This window comes from Mesoplodon mirus (assembly GCF_964341445.2).
Source record: "Mesoplodon mirus genome assembly, chromosome: 8".
Taxonomy (NCBI): Eukaryota; Metazoa; Chordata; class Mammalia; order Artiodactyla; family Ziphiidae; genus Mesoplodon; species Mesoplodon mirus.
The window spans coordinates 20,137,089-20,156,685 of NC_138984.1; the positions used below are offsets into that span (position 1 = coordinate 20,137,089).

The window sequence follows — 19,597 nt, forward strand, 5'->3', positions numbered from 1 at the left end:
GTGGGCAGTGGATTAACTGAGCCCTCAAGGCACGTCAGCTCCCCAAACCGCATGGCTTTTAAAAAGCTCTCACGGCTCAGCTGGTCCCTCTCAGACCTTCGTTCTGTGCCTCTGAGGGCCGGGAGCCACGGGCAGGAGCGGCTGGTGGGAGGCGGCTCTGGTTTCCATTTCTGTTTGGATGCTGACTTTCTCCATCTTCTGAAATTCAGACGGGGGCTCCGTCTGGGCCCTGGGCTTAGTGCCTCCCTCCTTCTTTCTTGCCTCGGCAGATTGGCGGAGGCGGCCAGGTGTGGACCCTCCCTGGGTCCACAGAGGCAGATTTTGGGGTGACCCTGGTGAGGTCCCTTGTACAGGGGACAGAGCCCCCTGTGTAAAGATGGACAGCAGCCCTGGGAAGAACCTTGTTCTCTTCTCTCCAGTATCTGAAAATGCAGTGGGTTCCCTCTGAGTGCTGCTAAAGAAGAAGAAAGACAGGTGTCTGCCACACCCGGACTCATCCGTCCCTGCCCACAGGGCCCCGTGCTTGTCAGTGTGGCACCAGTGGACACTTCCCACTGTGAACCTGAGTCCCTGAGGCTGCACCTGTCACCTGCCCGCTTTGCCTCTCAGAGGCTGTGTCTTCTCTCTGTGGTTCCCCTGCAGAGACTCGGTCTTCAACCCCTAATTCTGAAGCCCTTCAGAGCCCCCGAGGAAGCCCATTCCTACTTAGAGAAGTTCTAGAACTCTCTGTGAGCTGTATTTCGAACAAAGGGCTGCCTCAGGCCCTGGCTGGCTGCGAGGGTTGCGTGGGGAGGTCAGCACGGGTGGAGTCCGGGACTGTCACAGATGGGCCACAGGAGGTCCCTGCTGCCGTTGCCTGGGCGTCTCAGGAGGACCCCCAGGCCATGCTCGAGCCATGGGGCTGAGGTTCCCCACAGCTCTCTTCATCCTCCACCCCTCCTCACACACCTCCCCTGGGTGTCCATCACCCCTCTGAAATTATGTGCAATATTTGTATTCGGGCATTCTGGGGGGAATTCTTCAGATACCGCAGGGGGTCCTCGGCTAGGAAAGCGAATGTCCACTGGACTGGGCTGGAGTGTGGCTGAGGCGTCCTGTGGGGGATGCCATAGGGTGGGCTCTGGCTCAGCCAATTTACAAGGACTTGCATGGGGCGCAGCCTGTGCTACCAGCACCCCTCTTTCATGACATTTTGGCTACGGTGTGTCTCTTCCCTTTGGGAGAAGCTCGAGGTCCACCTTGAGTCCCTGATTTTCTGCTTCTCTGGGTGGCAGTGGGAGAAGAGTATCTCAGTGGCTGACAGGACTATATAAAGCTTTATTTAATGTCATGCAAGAAGCTTGATGGAACGTCTCACGTGTGCCAGGCCCTGCACTCTGTAGGGCCATCCTGTATAGCTGCGTGAGCTGTGCATTGAACTCCAAGAGGCACTGTTGACATAGACCACATTGTGAATGGTACTCTCTGTGAACCAGCGACTAGAGGAGAGAGAGAAAGAGGTCAAGGCCTTCCTCAAGGAACTTAGTGGGGAAGACAAACGTGGTTGACAGTAATGTCTGTCCAGTGGGTGACCAGTGTTACAGTCATGGAAACAGTGCAGTGGGAACAGGAAAAAGGTTTATCTGAGTCTGGCGGACTGTAGGAAAGGGGTAAGGCCAAGGGAGTCTTCCCAGAGAGGTTCCCTGAGCCTGAAGGAGGAGGAAGAGGCTTGCCAGGGAGGTTGGGAGCTGCAGGAGCAGGGCGTGGAAGGGCCTTTCAGGAGCGGGAACAGCATGTGCGAGACCCAGGGTGCGAAAGAGCATATGAATAGTATGAGTAGAGTGGGGCGTGTTTGGAGTACTGAGGACAGTGAAGGGAAGGCTTCAAAAGGCAGGCGGGGGCCAGATGATAAAAGGTCTGCATGGCCGGCGAGGGGAGAGGTTAGCATGCCTGGACGTGCCAGGCCTAGCTCAAGGTGCTTAGCGCCTGAATCCTGTCACTCAGCAAACCTGCAAGTAAGCATCTGAATCTTCACCTGATGGGCTCGGAGGCCAGGCTCCGCGTGGTTAAGGAGGTTTAGTGGTTAACACAAGCTGAATTAGCCGTTAAGATGGGGGCCATCCTTCTGAGTGAGCTGGTGAGGGGGTGGGGAGGGAGGGGCCCTTCCACTCTGCTTCCTCTCCAGAACTGCATCCCTCTGACCTCCCTGGTACCCTTCCTCTGGCTTTCACATGTTGCTTCTCACTAGCCCGCCCCCCCTCCCAGCAGCCTCAGCCCACCTCCCCACCCCGTGGCTGGGGAAGAGGTTGTGGCTAAAGGGATAACACACCCAGAACTTGCTCTCCTGGCTGCGTCCTGGCCAAGCTTCACTGTCTGTCAAAGCTCACCTACCTGCCCGACACACGTGGTTTTTGATGCCTCATTCCCACGTTTAAGGAGCTGAGAGTCCCTCCTGGCTTGCTGGGGCCCCCGTCTGCCTCTAAACCGCCTGTGTCCAGGGTGGGCACCATGCCTCTTCCTATTGGCACTGCATTGATTTTCCTCCACGTTGGTTGGTCATCACTGCTCCGGGTAATGTATTGGAATGAGCTGTTATTCTGCTGGACGTGGACCCAAAGGACTTTTTATCATGAAGGGCCCCATCTTGAAGACCTTAATAAATCATTCACTGTGCACAACAGGTCTGCTCTTGGACAGGGAGCAGTCTCTCGTCACTGAGTCACTTTCTTGCAGTCCACCAGGCTGGCACCCTTTACTTTCCCCGGTTGGCCTGTCTGTTCTGACACCTAAATAAATGACATCTCCCCACTTGACATTAGTGAGAGAAGCAGAGCTCCTTAACCTCAGGACTCAAAACGCTGACCACCTCGGTCAAGGTTTCTCAAGATGTTACCCAGAAGCCCCTGAGAGCTAGTTAAAATGCTGATTCTTGGCCCTACGCTAGATCTATGCGTGAAAATCTTTGGAGATAGGGCCCTGGAATCTACATTTTTTTTAGCAATCCCCGGAGGAGATTCTTATGAACATCAAAATTAGACAGCAACTGCCCAAACCCTTTATCACTTTAGCATCCCATGTTTATTTCTTTTGTTCCTTTTGAAGTGTGTGGGATGGACACATCTTTACTTTCCTGCGTACTGGCCTGTGCTGTGCTTCCAGCTACACGCGAGCTTCCGCAGTTCACTGGAGAGATCCTAGGGGGTAGGGAGTAGAGAGCAGGTCCACGTCCAAGTCAGCTGGGGATTTTCCTCAGAGCTTTCCAGAAGCATGACACGCACATCTGGATTACGGCCGCCGTGGAATAAGGGCCCCTTGCTGCAATCCAGCTCAGCGTTGAGGGTGGAGTCCAGGGCTTGGAGCAGCTGCTGGGAAGAGCCAGGCATAATCAGACAAAGCAAGCAGGGCCTTGAAGAGACTTCTCCACTTCCCTAGAGAAATGGGCAGGATGTCCAGGCTGGCCCGGGTTAGGAGCCTCGGACCTCAGCCCCCTGGGCTGCCTATACCTTGTGTTTCCCCTTCTCAGCACCCACAGCTCCATCCAGGCAGGTCCCTCCCTCTACCCCCTGCTTTCTCCCACTGGGTGACCAACTCCCTCTCATCTGAGATGTTTTTACCTGAACTGGCTGGGCCCATAGAGGCTGCTGGGACTTCAAGATGGATCTGGTGGCCCCTTAAGAGCCTTGAAGCCATCTCCCCTCACCTCTCGAAGTCCCCTCTCCTCCTCCCCCACTCTGTTTCACTCCTCTGTGCTCTGCCCGCCTCTCTCTTTTGCCCTTCCTTTTTGCCCTTAATAGATGGAAACCGACATGGTGTTCCGGCTTCTTGCGGTCCTGGTCAATAGCTCTTAATGTGGACGTGGTTGATGGGGAGAAGGGGATGACGAGCGTGTTGTATGGCGTGAGGGATGTGGGCACTTCCCTTCCCTCCTGATGGGAGCAGCAGGTGTTCGTGCCCCTCAGGTGCACTGGGATTTCAGCAGAGCCCTCACGGGGGCTGACAGACCTAGGAGGGGCCTGGGTGTCCTCAGGTTCTCCTCTTGATTTGAAAAGGAAGATGACCCAGTGAATGTGTAGAACAGCCTGGAGCATGCTGCCAGCACTGGGCGTCAGGAGCAGCCGGCCCCTTCTCTGAGATCAAGAATAGGCATTTCCATTTGTACTTGGCAAATGGGATTTAATTAAACAGTTTACACTTCTTCGGTTGTCTTACGAAGCCTTAGTTGCCTGGCGGTTATTATCCTGATGTTGTTCCTGCGAACAGTAGCCCATGTCGGGGTAAATGACGTCGTGGCAGAATAAGTTTAATATTGGCATTTTCAAAGTCAGTGAAGAGTAGGGCGTGGCCCAGAGGGCCAAGGTATCAGGTAGTAGTAATCAGTGTGAATTCTCCCTCCCCGTCTTGGAAGATGCTTTCTTTTTCTTTTTTTTTTTTTTCGCTACGTGGGCCTCTCACTGTTGTGGCCTCTCCCGTTGCGGAGCACAGGCTCCGGACGTGCAGGCTCAGCGTCCATGGCTTACGGGCCCAGCCGCTCCGCGGCATGTGGGATCTTCCCGGACCGGGGCACGAACCCGCGTCCCCCGCATCGGCAGGTGGACTCTCAACCACTGCGCCACCAGGGAAGCCTGGAAGATGATTTCTTATCTCTCTTGCCAACAGCTTTTCTTTTGTGAACCCTAGTGAGATGCTGGAGTGGGTTTGCTTTCTCCTAGGAAGGAATACTCTCAGGTCTGCTCTGGTTTGCACCCAGTGGTTCTCATTGCCTTCTGAGTATAAATGGGAGGCCACTGGACACTCCAGCCTTTGCTTTGCTCCTCCCCCCTGCTTCCCAGCCTATGTGCGCATGGACCTGGGAGATGAGGGGCTTCAGGGGATGGAGGAGATCCCAGGCCCGGGAGAGATACTCTGTCATCTCACGGTTTGGGCTAGAGAGTAGGGCCAGGGCCTAGGAATGGGCCAGCAGCTTTCTGGGTACAGTGAGAAGGAAAGACAGCTCTTCAGACTGCCACTAAGTGGTGTGAGGGGCCCATCCTCACGGGAACCACCCTCCAAAATCTGAGTGGATGAGAGCCTTCTGTCTGCAATACTTTTCTCCTCTGGAAACCAGAGTCTCTTTTTTGTGTGTATAACACGGAGCCCGGTTCTTTGGAAGGACACAGCATGAGGGGCAGCCTCTCATCTACATTTCGGCCCCTTTAGGGATGATGCCATGTGAGTTGGGAGAGGCAGCATGTGTATAACTGCATCTTAGTAGCCTTTTGGGGTCCCGGAACAAGGGGCAGGTTTTCGGAGAATCAGACCTTTCTCAGCCAAAACCCTTTTCCCGTTCAGACCAGCGCCATCCCTGTGAGCCCTGGGCTGCGGCAACACTCTGGCCCAGTGTCACTTGGGGCCTGCTGCTGGCTGAGACCCCAAAGCCCCAGGGAAAACTGGGGGCAGAGGGATGGTTCTGGAGAGTTAAGTGAATAGGCAAAGCCTTCAGCCCCCAGGGGGTGTGTGTGGACGATGTGTCTTGTCGGGCATGTTGGTGCTAGTGCTTGGGTGACGTCATTTGGTTGGCCTGTGGTTTGTGTGTGTGTATGTTGATCAGGATGTTCCTGTTTTGCGGTTGTCTGATCACTTGTTTTTGGCCGTGGACTTCTGTATGAGTGTTTATTTTTAGAGGCTGCCACTTCTGGCCTGAGGGCTGATCCTTGGGCATGGTAGGAGCTTGTATTTTCTGAAATGTTTGTGGCTTTAAATTTCAGTATTTATTTTGGGGTATTGCTGCTTTTTATGTGTTTATTCTGTGTGTGTGTGTGTGTGTGTGTGTGTGATATGACAGTGTAGAATAATAAAAAATTGTGTGGTCTTTGAAGTTCTGCTTTAGCTTTGATTTTAATTTAGTTTTTTAAAAATTTTAAATTAGTTCTGATTTAAAATCCCAGCTTTACCAAGTACTACGTGTCTGCAAATAAATAGTTTCACGTCTCAGTTTCTCTGTCTTTAAAATAGGCATAACAACCCTGACTCACAGGATTAGAAACAACGTATGTGTAAATGTAACAAACTGTTCCTTGAATGTTAGCTATTAACATTAGTATTTGTGTATTTGTATCCACACCTGCTCTTTCTGACTGCGGTGCTGGGGCTGTCTGGTGTATTCCATGAGTGCATGCGTCTGGGTGTTTTTGATTTGGGTGATTTCTGGTGGGGGTGTGTGTCTCTGGATGTCTTTATATTTGGTTTTCTGTGTGTGAGTGTGTGTGTGATTGTTGGTGTCTGGGCTGGAGTTTGGGAGGGGGCTTTTTTTCTTGCCAGTTGGGGGCCTGCCTTGGAGGGGGCAGAAGGGAGGTGTGTGTGTGTGTGTGTGTGTGTGTGTGTGTCAAGGCTGGAAGCTGGACTGCTGACTGTACAGGGTGTGAAATCACTGAGTTCCTCTGGGCAGGGAAGTTCTTCGTTCCTGAGTCAGCCCTTTGGCCTCTAGCCACCCAGCGCTCACTTTTTCCTTTCAGAGAAAGTATTGCTCACGGGGTCCCCAGAGCATCTCAGACAAAATAGCACAGAGGGCACCTCTCCCTGCTGAAAACCTCTACTTTTGTGTCCTCAATCCCTAAGATGCTCCCTCCACCCTTGGCCCCTGAAGCTCCTTTCCAGAGCCTCCACGGGCCCTGGCGTTCAGAGGGAAACTGTGTCCTCTATAACACTGGGCCTGCTGCCTTTGCTGGACCGCATCTTGGCCCAATAGCCCAGGTCCTTGGGAAGCGAGTGCAGTGCCAGATCCAGGCTTTGGACTGGGGCATCTTGCCCCCAGGACCACGGCCCAACCTTGGACTCCACTGCCTGGCCCTGACCCTGGGTGCAGGGGAGGGCTCTGCTCAGAAGCTCGGGGAAAGGGTCCTTTTGTCCTTTTGCCCTTCTGCTACCTTGGCTCTATCTTGGGGTGCTGAGAGGATTCCCTTTGGGGATCCAGGGAAGGGAAGCTTTCAGCTGCTTTCCTCGGGAGAATAGATGTCCCGCCTGCCACTGACATCTGTTATCTGTCTCCCCTCTGGTCCCTCTCTTGTAGAGGTTGTGGGCCACACGCAGGGACCCCTGGACGGGAGCCTGTACGCCAAGGTGAAGAAGAAGGACTCCTTGAACGGCAGCACCGGGGCCGTCAACGCCACGCGGCCTGCTCTGTCGGCTACCCCCAACCACGTGGAGCACACCCTCTCCGTGAGCAGCGACTCGGGCAACTCCACAGCCTCCACCAAGACAGACAAGACCGATGAGCCTGCCCCCGGCCCCTCCAGTGCCTCTGCTGCCCTGAGTCCCGAGGAGAAGCGTGAGCTGGACCGCCTGCTCAGTGGCTTTGGCTTGGAGCGAGAGAAGCAAGGCACCATGTACCACATGCAGCATCTCCGGTCCCGCCTGGCGGGGGGCCCTGCTGCGCCCTCCTCCGGCCGCCATGTCGTCCCGGCCCAGGTTCACGTCAATGGCAGGGCCTTGGCATCCGAGCGGGAGACAGACATCCTGGATGATGAGCTGCCCAACCAGGATGGGCACAGCGTGGGCAGCATGGGCACACTGTCCTCCCTGGATGGGGTCACTAACATCAGTGAGGGGGGCTACCCGGAGGCCCTGTCCCCACTGACCAACGGTCTGGACAAGCCCTACCCCGTGGAACCTATAGTCAATGGCGGGGGCTACCCCTATGAGTCTGCCAGCCGGGCGGTGCCTGCCCAAGCTGGCCACCCTGCCCCCATGCGACCCTCCTACTCTGCACAGGAGAGTTTAGCTGGCTACCAGCGGGAGGGGCCCCACCCAGCCTGGCCACAGTCAATGACCACCTCCCACTATGGCCATGACCCCAGCGGTATGTTCCGCTCTCAGTCCTTTCCGGAAACCAAGCCCCAGCTGCCCCCAGCTCCAGCCCGGGGCGGGAGCAGCCGGGAGGCTGTGCAGAGGGGCCTGAATTCCTGGCAGCCTCACCCACCTCCTCGCCAGCAGGAAAGAGCCCACTTGGAGAGCCTCGGGCTCAGCAGGCCCAGCCCCCAGCCATTGGCAGAGACCCCCATGCCTGGCCTCCCCGAGTTCCCACGGGCGGCCTCCCAGCAGGAGATCGAGCAGTCCATCGAAGCCCTCAATATGCTGATGCTGGATCTGGAGCCAGCCACGGCGGCCGCCCCACTGCACAAGTCCCAGAGTGTCCCTGGGGCCTGGCCAGGCGCTTCCCCGCTCTCCTCCCAGCCCCTCTCTGGCTCTTCCTCCCAGTCCCATCCACTGACCCAGTCCAGATCTGGCTACATCCCCAGTGGGCATTCCTTGGGCCCCCCTGAGCCTGCTCCCCGGGCCTCCCTGGAGTCTGTCCCTCCTGGCAGGCCTTACTCACCTTATGATTATCAGCCATGTCTAACGGGGCCCAACCAGAGTTACCGTCCAAAGAGTCCAGCTGCCTCCTCCTCGTCTGCCTTCCTCCCAAACACCCAGAGCTCTCCAGGGCCTCAGCTGCCCCCAGTCTCTCTCCCTGGCCTCACCACTCAGCCTCAGCTTCCACCGAAGGAGGTGACTTCAGACCCATCCCGAGCTCCAGAGGAGGAGCCATTGAACCTGGAGGGGCTTGTGGCCCACCGGGTAGCAGGTAAGAGCCTCAGGGGCCATGAGTTCTGGGTATCCCCTCCTTATTCCCTCCACACCTTCCCTCTCTGGTCTTGGCTGGTTTTGCTGGAGCGGGGTGCAGGCCCAGCCATCACGCCTTAGCGGGTGCTGCTTTGGCCTGGGGAAGAGGCTGTCAGGAGCCCACATGCCAGCCATCCCTTCCTGCATTCATTGCCTGTTAGGCTCCAAGCCAGGCACTGAGGTTCAAAGATCAGTGTCTTTCAGGAATTTTCGGTCTAGTGAGGGAGCAGGTACACAGACAGATAATTCTAACAGAGAGCAATGTGTACTACCACAGAAGTGGGGACCAAAGCCCCAGAGCCTGGGAAAGCAAGGTTCCCACCTAGGGCAATCAGGGAAAGCTTCCTGGAGGGGGTGACTCCAGGGCTGGAGTACAGATTTTCTAGGCAGAGAGGAGATGCTCTCTGCAGCTGCCTGCAGTGGAGAAGGCCTGGAGAAGGTTGGAGGGAGGCCTCTGTGGACTCCAGTTCCCTTTTGAGCCCTCCCAGAGGCACAGCAATGCCTGAGAGGGTGTCCTGAAGCCCTTGGGCTCCATCTGAGTGTTCAACCCTGGTGCGTCCTTTCAGGATATTTCTCTGTTTCTGGGGAGGCCAAGGTCCATCTTCTTGTTCAGCTGTCCTGCTAGTCCTTGCTTTAGGACTAGCTCTGTATGGGAAGCAGGCACTGAGAAACAGAGCCCCATTTCCTATCAGAGAATGGACTTATCCTCCAGAGAGAGGAGACAGAATGGGGTAACCAGATGAGCTTACTGGGGAGATAAAGGCAAGAAATGACAGAGTGTCCAGGGCCATGTTGGGAGGGGCAGGAAGGGCTCCCTTCCTTCCCTCTGGCCTAAGCCTGTGACCACTCCATGCAGGCAGCCAAACTGGGCGGGAAATCCTATGAGTTCGTTTTATTGTGGAGGTGAAGCCCAGGCCAGGGTGGACCAGAGCCTGGGGTGAGGGGGACCTTGTGCCAAGCCCCTCAGCTGACAGGGTGGTGGGTAGTCAGGGAGCAGAAGGGGAGCCTGGGCAGCTGACTCTGCCTTCTGTCCCTTTTCCTAAATTTAGGGGAAGCTGAGTCACCATGCCAACTACAGGGAGGAAGGGAGATGCCATCCCTGAGGATGGATGGTGGGTTTAGGGAAGTAGCTGGGGCCAGGCCAGTTGGCTGTTGGGTTTGAGTCCAGGACCTGGTGTGGTGGCATGGACTCCCTGCTCCTGTACTTCAGAGCAGAGCACAGCCCCCAGTTCAACTATTGGTAACTTGAAATTGGCCATAATGGCAGTATTCACACTATGGAAATTGGCAATCAAGGACTTCACCTGCTCTGGAGAGCTGGTCTAGCAGCACATCATTGTCTTTGCCCACGAGTCAAAGCATAAGATGAGTAGCTCTATAACCCGAGGGGTGAAATGCTCCATGGAGGGGGTGTCCCCGTGGGGCTGGTGTCTTCTGCTTTTGTCCACATCTGGGCCCATGAGATAAGGAGTACCTGGCTTGTCAGCAGAAACCATTTTCCTCCTGGTTTTGTTGAAGGGAGAGGAATGGGCCCTCTCAATATTTTACAGAGTTGGGGTGGTGGCCTGAAGAATAGTGACACTCTAGTCTAATGATGGGCAGGATCCAAGGGGCTTTTCTCTGGGGGAGCAGGATGAGTTTCCTGCCTTTCACAGAACGCTCTGTATAGCTCTCCCAGAGCTTGCTCAGAAGGAAGCCATACTTTAATGGCCCTGGAAGGATGTCCATCTTGTAGTGGCTCTCCCCTCATCCTTTTCTCTCCTACCAGTTTCTGAGGTCTTGCTTCTCAACCTCCATATCCTGTAACTGCTCAGGTTGCCAAGAAGTCATATGGAGGGAGGGATATTGTTGGCACAGTACCTGTGTCCTCCAACCCCGCTGTCATCTCCTCCACCAACTGTGAGTGACTCAGTCAGGAGAAGGGATAAGATGTGTAGAGGGGACAGTTATATTTGGTCTCCAGGGCTACAGAGGACCTCTTGGGTCCATGCCCTGTCATGAACAGTATTTCTTATGTCAGCAGGTCCTGCTTGCACAACTTCTTCAGTAGCCCTATCCACAGTGCTTGTGTAGATAAAGATGCACCGGCAGGATTAATTTGTAGAACAGTCTAGGAGCCAAGGGATAGACTTTCAGCGCTGCCTTTTTCTTCTCATTTTACATTCTTCTGCAAGAAGCTGGAATGTAAGCTTCAACATGAGTAACCTCAGATCTGAGGGAGAACCTCTATATGGTCATCAGTATGATCTGGTTTCTTCTGGCCTTTCTCCCTCAAGTCTGCTCTTTCTTCCTTGGCTGTCAACTGAGGCTATCATACCTCAGTTCTATGTCCTTGGTTCATCCCACTTTGATCCAACTACTCCTTATGTCTTATTTCAGCTTAGCACTCAGAGTATGTAGGGTTAGTTTTCTTAACTTGACAAAGGGTAGGTACTGTAGCACATGTCACACTTTCTTGTGAAACATTAGAATTAGAAGCATTCCCATTACACCAGGGACAAAATAAAGATGCCTGTTATCACCACTATCATTTAACATTGTATTGGATATCCCAGCCAGTGCAATAAGACAAGAAAAGGAAATAAGAGTCATAGTTGTTGAGTCCAATCAAGTTATCTTATGATCCTGATTCTGTGACTGTACTGATCTCAGGTGTCTCTAGAGGTAGAGATTTCAATGCATATTGGAAATCAGAAGTTGATCTTATCCTTAAGGAGTCTAGAGTTTAGAAAGGGGAAAAAGAACTGGAACTTTAAAATGAAGTTATTTGTAATAAGAGAGGTATGAAGAATGTTCTGTGGGAATGAAGAATAAGGAATGGTCACTATCAGCTGGAGAGATTGGGGAGGCTCTTTGTTGAGTGTGGGTTTTATAGAGCCTTGGAAGATGGGAAGGACTTTGAAAATGGGTGAGGTCATTGGAGAGAGAGGGCTCATAATGAAGATAGGAAAACTTAAGGCATGTTTGAAGAATAGAGTGGATTGAGAGCATATAGGCTGTGTGAGAGAGAGTCAAGAAAGGTAGCCTGGGGCCTGCGTCTGTTTGGTTTTAATACCAGACTAAGGAGCTTGAATCTTACCTAGTGGCAGTGTAGGAAGCCATTACTGTGTTTAGGAGAGGATGGCATGATCAGGGCTGTAGTTTAGGAAGATGTATCTGGTGGGTCTGGGCAGAAAGGATACAAAAGGGGAGAGACTTTGAGCTGGGAGATGCTAGGAGCTTATTAGCTAACCTAGGTGATTGGGACTGAGTTAGGGTGCTGACCATGGAAATGAAAAAGAAGAGATGGGTGCCAAGGATGCTGGTGGGATGAGAACTGATGCATTTACAAGTTGATTGGATGTAGTAGATGAAGAAGAAGGAGACATCAAAGATAATTCTGAGGCTCCATGAATAGAAACAGAATGATGGTTCCATTAATAGGCCAGAAGTTAGCAGGAGGAGCAGGTCTGGTGTAAGATGAAGACCTCAGTGTTAGATATGTTGAATTTGAGTGACAGTGGAGCCTCCAGGTAGAGATGTATGGAAGGCAATCAGACATCCGGAATTGGAGCTCAAAAGACTGGAAAGAGCTATAGATTTGGGAGTCATCCTCACAAAGGTAAAGGTTAAAGCTTTGGGCATGGATGAGATCTCTATATGTCAGAGGGCATGGAGAGAAAAGAACTTAGAATGAAATGGCCATGAGGGAATGGAGGTCATACAGGGGACTAAGAACAAATGTTCAGGACAGAGAGAGGACACTAGTACAGTGGGTCATCACAGAAGTCAGAATAGTAAAGGGTTTCCAGGAGGAGGGGTGGGAGGTTAGCAATATCACTGTGGAGAGATCATGAGGAGAAGGACTCAGGAAAATTCACTGGGCTTGCCAATTAGGTGGCCCCAGTGATTTTCAAAGGCATATTTTCAATAGAGTGGTGGTGACAGAAACCAGACAGGGATTGAGGAGTGAGAGATGAGAGGGTGCAGACAGCATATCAACCACTCTTTTGAGTGGTTTTGTGATAAAAGGGAAGAGGGTGGTAGCTAAAGAGGGTAGCAAGATACTGAGAACTTTCTGTGAATATAGGAGCCATGAGAATGTTTTTAGAGGGGGAGGAGAGAGAAGTTGAATATGGAGGGAAGAGGGAGAAGAAAAAGATATAAGAGAAAGAAATTGATAGAATAGGTCTCTAAGGAGGTAAGGGGAGTTAGGCTTAGGAACCCAGGTGGATAATTTAGGCTCAACCAGGAGGTGAGGTACCTCTTCATGAAATAAGAATAGAGGATGGATACAGATATAGGGAGATAATTGGTGTCAAGCCTTGGGAGCTTGAATTGAGAACCCAATTTTTATATTTCATCATGGAAATAGGAGATGAGGTCGAGGCCCATTCCATCATTCATTCAATGTGTGCTCTTAATCCATGCTACATGCTAGCCTAGGTTCTGGAAAAATGGTGGTAAACAAAAGAGATAAAGATCCTTTTTTCAAGAGGTGGAAATGGACAATAAACAAATAAGCAAATACACATATAATATGTCACATGGGTGAAAAGAGCCATAGAGATAAAATAAAGCAGTGAAATGCCAATGAGGGGTGAAGGGTTGGGGGTGGTGGTTGGATGGTCAGGGAAAAGGCTTCCCTGGGCAGGGAGGGAATGTGCCAGATGGAATAGCAAGTGCAAAGGTCCTGAGGCAGGAGTGTGCCTGATATTGGGAAAGTAGGGGGCCCGAAATCAGAGAGGGAATGAGAATGGGACCAGCTTTCTGTGGGCTTTGTAGGTGATCATCATAAGACCTTTGGCTTATACTCTGCATGGTGTGAGAAGCCTTAGGAAGGATTTGGGCAGAGGAGTGACATCATCTGACTTGTTCTAAAAACATCAGTGTGGCCAGGATGGAAGGAGGGAGACCAGTTAGGAGGCTGATGCTTTTGATCAGGATGGCATCTGGAGATGGTGAGACATACTCAGATTGTAGACATATTTTGTAGGTGTCACCATCAAGATTTACAGAGAGACTAGACATGGGATGTGAGAGAAGGAAAAGTCAAGGTTTCTGGCCTGAGCACCTAAAGGATGGAGTTGCTCTTTATTGAGATGGAGAAGAATGTGGGAAGAGCAGGCTTAGAGGTGATATCAGAAGTGCGATTTTGGCCACATTAGATTTGAGGTGCTCATGAAATGTCCAAGACAGTTGGATGTATGAGTCAGGAGTTTATGAGGGAGAGATTGGAGCCTAGAAATGTGGGAGTTGTCAGTATATGATGTCATGTGAAGTAAGGCACTACATGATATCATCTAGGGGGGTGAGCACAGATAGAGAAGGATTGAGTTCTGGAGCCTTGAACATTTAGCAGTCTGAGATATGAGGAGGAACCAGCAAAGAAACTGGTATGGAGCAGCTTTTGAAGTGGAGGAAACTCAAGGGGTGTGGTTCTCTGGAAGCCAGGAAGGGGTGATATTGGCCACTGCATTGCCCCTGTGGTGTGAGATGGATTGGAGTCAGCTGGGGGGGGGGCGAATAAAAGGACCTCACAGGTCCTTACAGTGCATCCGGCAGGCTCATCTTAAGGACTTTTTGGTGGTACCCAGAAGTTTGGGACAGGAGTAGAAAATCCTAAGTGGCTCCTGTGGAAGAGGGTTACTAAGGGGTGTGATGGAAGAATGAAGGGCTGAGGGATGCCCCGATGCTCAGGAAGGTGACCCTCGGGCTCAGACTGGCAGGGTCACTGCCGAATCCAGGAAGAAGCAGGTGACCGTGAGAGGAGAAAGGTCCTGGGACGGGGTCTTGCTGACCGTGAGGGCGGGTGAGGTATGGGGCCATAGGATTGAAATCTCCTGGTCCCAGGCTGGCACCTTCCTGCTCCATGCTGGGGTTGGAAAAGAGAGAGGTGGGTGGCGTCCTGCTGGACAGCAGAAGGTCCATCTGCCCTTTGGAGAAGCGAGACCCTAGATCCACCCTCTCATCTTGTCTGACACCCTGCCCGCCTCCCTCCAGCTTGTGGCCAGAACCCAGACTCAGAACACTGACTAACCTTGATTTTCTCTTTGTTTTTGTTTTGTTTCGTCTTGTTAAATGCCTTGTCCTTGGCGTTCTTCGTGTGTCCCGTGTCCATCTGTCCCCTGTGCCGTGGGCGTGGTGCCTTCCTTGCCTGGTGTCCTCCCCTCCACCCCTCCCCTCCCTGCTTGCCTCCCCGCTGCCGGCTCCCCGGGGTGGGGGGGGGAGCAGCGTACAACGCCAGGCTGCAGGGCACTGGGCAGAGTGTTGGCTCCAGGCACCCTCCTCTCCACCGGCTCCGATCTTCCTCTCTCTCTGGTTGGTTCCTCTCCCCGCTTCCCCCTTTATGACTTACCTGAGCTCTCCGTTTCTTTCTTCTCTTTGCCCCCCACTTCTTTTCTCACTGCCCCCTTCTTCCTCCTGCCTCCCTCCTCTCTGCATGAGTGAGTCCTCCCACTTCTGCATGGACACGGCCTGATGCTTCCAGCCTTGGCCTTCCCTGCTGGGAACAGGGTCCGGGGTGACTAGATGAACTTTCAACCTCCCCGTGGGCACACAGGCCTTTGCAACAAGGGTGCTCAGTGAGGGTTTGGGACAGCCCGGCTCTCCAGCTACCTTGGCCAGATCACTTGGGCTGCCCGGCCAGAGCCTCAGCAGGAGCCAGGCCAAGCTCTGCATGGACCAGCAGGCACAAGACGCAGAGTGGTGCCCTGGCACCTGCTGCTCTGTCCATTCTGGAGTACAGCACTCCCTGGGGGCAGGGCACCCCCTCTGACCTCATCCTGAATCTCTCATCCTAGGACCCATGGCCAAGAGTCAGAAGCCCTGGGTGTGGTCCTGGCTTTTCCTGTGACCTCCTCTGTGACACTCCTGGGCAAGTCTCTGAATTGCTCAGAGCTCCGTCTCCCAGTGTGACAAATGGAGGATCTTAGCCTTGCCACATGCCTTTTGCACGGTGGCTTGATGTGCCCCAACATGGTGGACCCTCCATCAAGAGTCATGTTGCTGTGTTAGAGGGTGATGTCATCCACTAGCGTCTCCCACCAGCTCTTGGACACACAGCCCCTAGACTTTTAGCTCTGGGCGGGGTGAATCACCTCATCTTTTCCTGCTCCTCGGAGCCCAGAGGCCCAGCTCAGGGAGAAGACCACGTGCTCAGTCTTACCCCGGGCCGTGGCCTTGAGCAGTTCCGGGAAAAGGCTTGGGGGTGGGGTGGGGTGGGAACTGATGACTCCCAGTGGCAATATCTGGTGCTCTCACGTCCCCTCCTTCTCCTAGTCCATGGATAATGGGGAGATGGTTCTAGCAGAATGCCTCCTGCCCCCTCCTCTCCTGTCCCTCCACCTTTTCTCGGCCCAGTGGTGGGGAGTGCGGTGTTCGGTGGGGCCTGGGGGTTTGGGCAGTTCTGGGGGGTCCTGGGGGGAGCTGGCATGGCTTGCCCTGGGGCTGCTAGTGTGGTTGCCGTGTGGCTTTCTGGTGCCCTGGCCCAGCAGGTGGCCTCCCGGATCCCCTCCCTTCTGGAGCCCCAGGCAAGCAGTCGGACACCCAGCCCTGCCACCTGGAGCTGAGGAATCCAGTTTTTTGGAAATTGGAAGGCTGGAAAGAAGAGCTGGGTCTGTTGGGGTGGAAGCGGCCAGTCCTGGGGCGGGTAGGGGAGGCATGTGATGAAGCCTGACACCAGGGCATATGTCCATGGAGCTTGGGGGTGGTGGGCAGCCATGCTTTATCTATTAACCAGGTGTATTGATGTGTGTTAGGGCTACAGCCCCTAGAATTGCCCGTGTGTGTGTGTGTGTGTGTGTGTGTGTGTGTGTGTGTGTGTGATGAAGGGGATTCACGGCCTCAGTTCCGGCCCACTTTAGGGGAGCCTTGGAGCCAGCTGTTCCCCACAGCACAGTACCATCCTGGGGAGCAGAGTGAGGACCCCGGGAGATGGGGCTGCTCCGGCCCCTTGCTCTTCAGGTCTGGTGGTCAATGTGGAGGCCCCGGGCTGAGGTGACCACTGTCCTCCAGGAGGAGGGGAAGGTCCGATGCCCACAGTGTGTGAGCAGCCCTTGGAGGATGACAAAGGGCTTCTGGATGTAGCGCATTATTATCCCAAAGGCCACTTTCTGGCCGCTCCTCGTGCTGCCGCAGCTGGAAGGCTGGACTCACCAGCTTTCCTGGGAGGACCTTCCAGAGTCCCTTGCCTGCCTCTCTTTTCCCCTTTCTTCATGAGCTTCCTCTGGCCCCTGTTCTGCTGGGGAAGGGCTGAGCGTGGAGGTTCTGAGGGTGACTGTGACCCACGACTGTTGCTGCCGGGCTAAGGCTGCGTGTGCCCACACGTGTCTGTACGTGTGTGTGTACGCGTGTGCCTGTGTGTGTGCAGGGAGCGGGGCACGTAGACGGAGGCCCTGAGAGCGGGGCCGGGGCCAGGAGACCAAGAAAGTCCTGGGGTCGGGGGTGGGGGAGGAGAGGAGGCCGGTGGGGAGTGCGGGCCTATTTTTATTATCCGTCAGCCCCTGGGACATGAGGGAGTGGTGTTCTCTCTCTGACACTGGCTGTCAGCTTGTGTCCAGACTTCCCAGCTTGGCTGAGGAACAATGGGGCTCTCTTCTCTCCCCTCTGCCATGGCCCGTCTCCCCTCCCGTAGAGAGAGACAAGAGAGAGGGAACATGGCTCTCCAGGCGCTCCGGGGCAGATCTGGGACTGCCAAGGCGGACAACAGTGGGACACTGTGTTCAAACAATGTGAGAGGCCCAGGCTGGCCACTGGGGCCGTGGGCGCTCTGCAGGAGAGGGGCTGTCCCCGTGGGAGTGGTATGCCGGGTCTTCCCCCTTCTGCAGAGGGAGGCTCTGCCCTGCAGGACCCTAGCTCTTTGGATGGCAACCTGTCCATCCCCCCTGCCTCTGGACGGAGCCGGTCCCACTCCAGTGGTGGTGGAGAGGCGGCTTGAAGAGGTGTGATTGCCCTCAAGTGTCTGACCGCCTTGGGCCAGGTCTCGCATCCTCCAAAGCCTGCAAGCCCCTCCAACGGTCCCACCTCTTCTCCGGGCCGCTGCAGCCCTCTGTATCCCCAGAATGTGGAGGATGTTCTGGGTGCATTGGGGAGAATGTTCTCTGTCCCTCTGGGAGACTTGGGGCTTCGAATTGAAACAGACCCAATTTTCAAGGGCAGATATCAGATCCCCAAACAGGGAAACTGGCCACCCCTTGCAGAGGCACGGGGACCTGCCAGAAAGAGACTGCGGGTATGGGTGAGCCGGAACGGAGAGCAGCCCTAATGCGTTTCTTTTAACCTTGGGGCTGAAGTTGGTTCCAACCCCAAGGGCCTTTCCCAAATGGGCCTCCTTCGTCACGATTATTATTAGAAAATCAATGGCTACGTCTCTTTCTCTCTAATGTTTTTGCCAGGAGTGGAACCAGCAGCGGCTTTGGACCAAGCTGCCCCGGAGGCCTGAGGGGGAAGGGGGCTCGGTGGTGGGGGGAGCACGGCCAAGGACAGGGCCGGTCGGGGCGTAGGCTGCTTCTCTGAGGGCTGGCAGCCTGGGATTGCTGTAGGGTCCCAGCTGCTGCTCCACCCTTTAGAGCCGGGCCCCATCTTTCATCCGTGTTGATGCTCATAGCAGCCCCTGGTTAGGACTCTGCAACCCCCATTTTTCTATTCTGAAAATAAAGGTCCTTCAAGGCAAGGGGTTTATTTGCTGTCTTTAGCCAGGGCTCTTTTTTCCTCGGTTGAGATGGTAGGCAGGTTGCCTCTGATTAACGAAGAGCCCGAAGTGGAGCCTCAGAGCATCCCCACCCCCCCTGAAAAATAAAGAACACTGCCCCACCCAGCTACCTTCTGCATTTACATGTGCTCTCCAGACGGGACTCCTAATTATGAGATAATATGAGTGCATGACTTGGAGTGATGGTGTGAGTGCTTGAGAGTATGTGTCCATCCCTAGACTTGGCAGCTGGCAGCCTGCTGTTCATGACAAGTAGGGAGGCTTCCCAGCCTGTGCCTGTCATGGCAGCCTTTGTGGCTGCTCCAGGCTGGAGCTGAAGGGCCCCCAGGGCCATGCAGACCCCACTGTGGAGGGTAGATAGTGATTCAGTCTGAATGAGGGTGATTTCTGCTTGGCTGAGCTGGAGTGTTCCTGGGGCAAGCTGTGTGTGTGTGCGTGTGCATGTGTGTGTGTGTGCGTGTGTGTGTTGTGTGCATGTGTGCCACGAGGCGGTTGGTCTGCCCACAAGTGCTGGCCTGAGGCTGCTGTGGCCAGGGTCTCACAAGACCTTTGATGAGTCCCAGCACCTCTCCTCACCTGCCCTCTCGGGTGGTGATGAAGGCAGGGCTGGGAATTTCCTCCTGCAGGATAATGAGGACAAGGGGCCCGCCCTCAGGCTGGGTCTTGGCCTCTGGACCCCGGGGAATAAGTTCTCTAGGATTCTGGAGCCAGCTCAGTGAGGCAATGGGTTTCGTGCCGCAGCCCAGCTGTGGGAAGGGAGGAGGGGGAGATTAACAACATCCCCAGGCCTGCGGAATGGAAGGGAAGTGCACAGAAGCAGATGGGGCACATGGCTTCAGGCTCTTTGCCTGCTGCTCTTCTGGGAGAGGCAGGCTGGAACCTGGGCCATGTTTGGGGCAAGAGAAGGGTGGACAGATAAGGGGCCAGCATAAAGGAAGTGGGAAGGAGCTTTCAGAGGTGCACTGGATGAGGGTTGGGCGATCCCAGAGAAGGCCAGCAGTATTCCGGGGGCCAGCTGGGGCTGGGGACACTGTGACAAGCCTTAGTCATTTCTTGGTTTCTTCTCGGGAGCACCATTTGCAAGATGATGCATCATTCATTCTTTCCAAAAGTCTTCCCCACGGGCCTGGTGTTGCTTGTTGGTTGATGCAGTCGCCTTGGAGACTGACTCTCCTCCCTCCACCTTCCCTCTTTTGCCTGGAAGCTCTGGCCCTCTGCCTCCGGGGCTTGGAAGAAGCTGACATCTGTTTCTTGTATCAGTCCTTTGTGCTCTGGGCCCCAACCCTGTGC

General features: G+C 54.2%; 1 protein-coding gene across 10 annotated transcripts in view; it reads left to right on the top strand.

The window, feature by feature from the left end:
* TNS1 (tensin 1) overlaps positions 1-19,597 on the top strand; it is a 231,703-nt gene that overhangs the window by 175,247 nt on the left and 36,859 nt on the right. For 6 of the 10 annotated variants that reach the window (XM_082630693.1, XM_082630691.1, XM_082630700.1 and 3 more), the window contains 3 exons: positions 7,025-8,578; positions 14,830-14,916; positions 16,092-16,211. In XM_082630693.1, coding sequence (XP_082486819.1) covers positions 7,025-8,578; positions 14,830-14,916; positions 16,092-16,211 — 1,761 coding nt within the window. The remainder of the gene's footprint in view (positions 1-7,024; positions 8,579-14,829; positions 14,917-16,091; positions 16,212-19,597) is intronic. The other 4 variants (XM_082630694.1, XM_082630697.1, XM_082630696.1 and 1 more) reach the window with 2 other exon arrangements.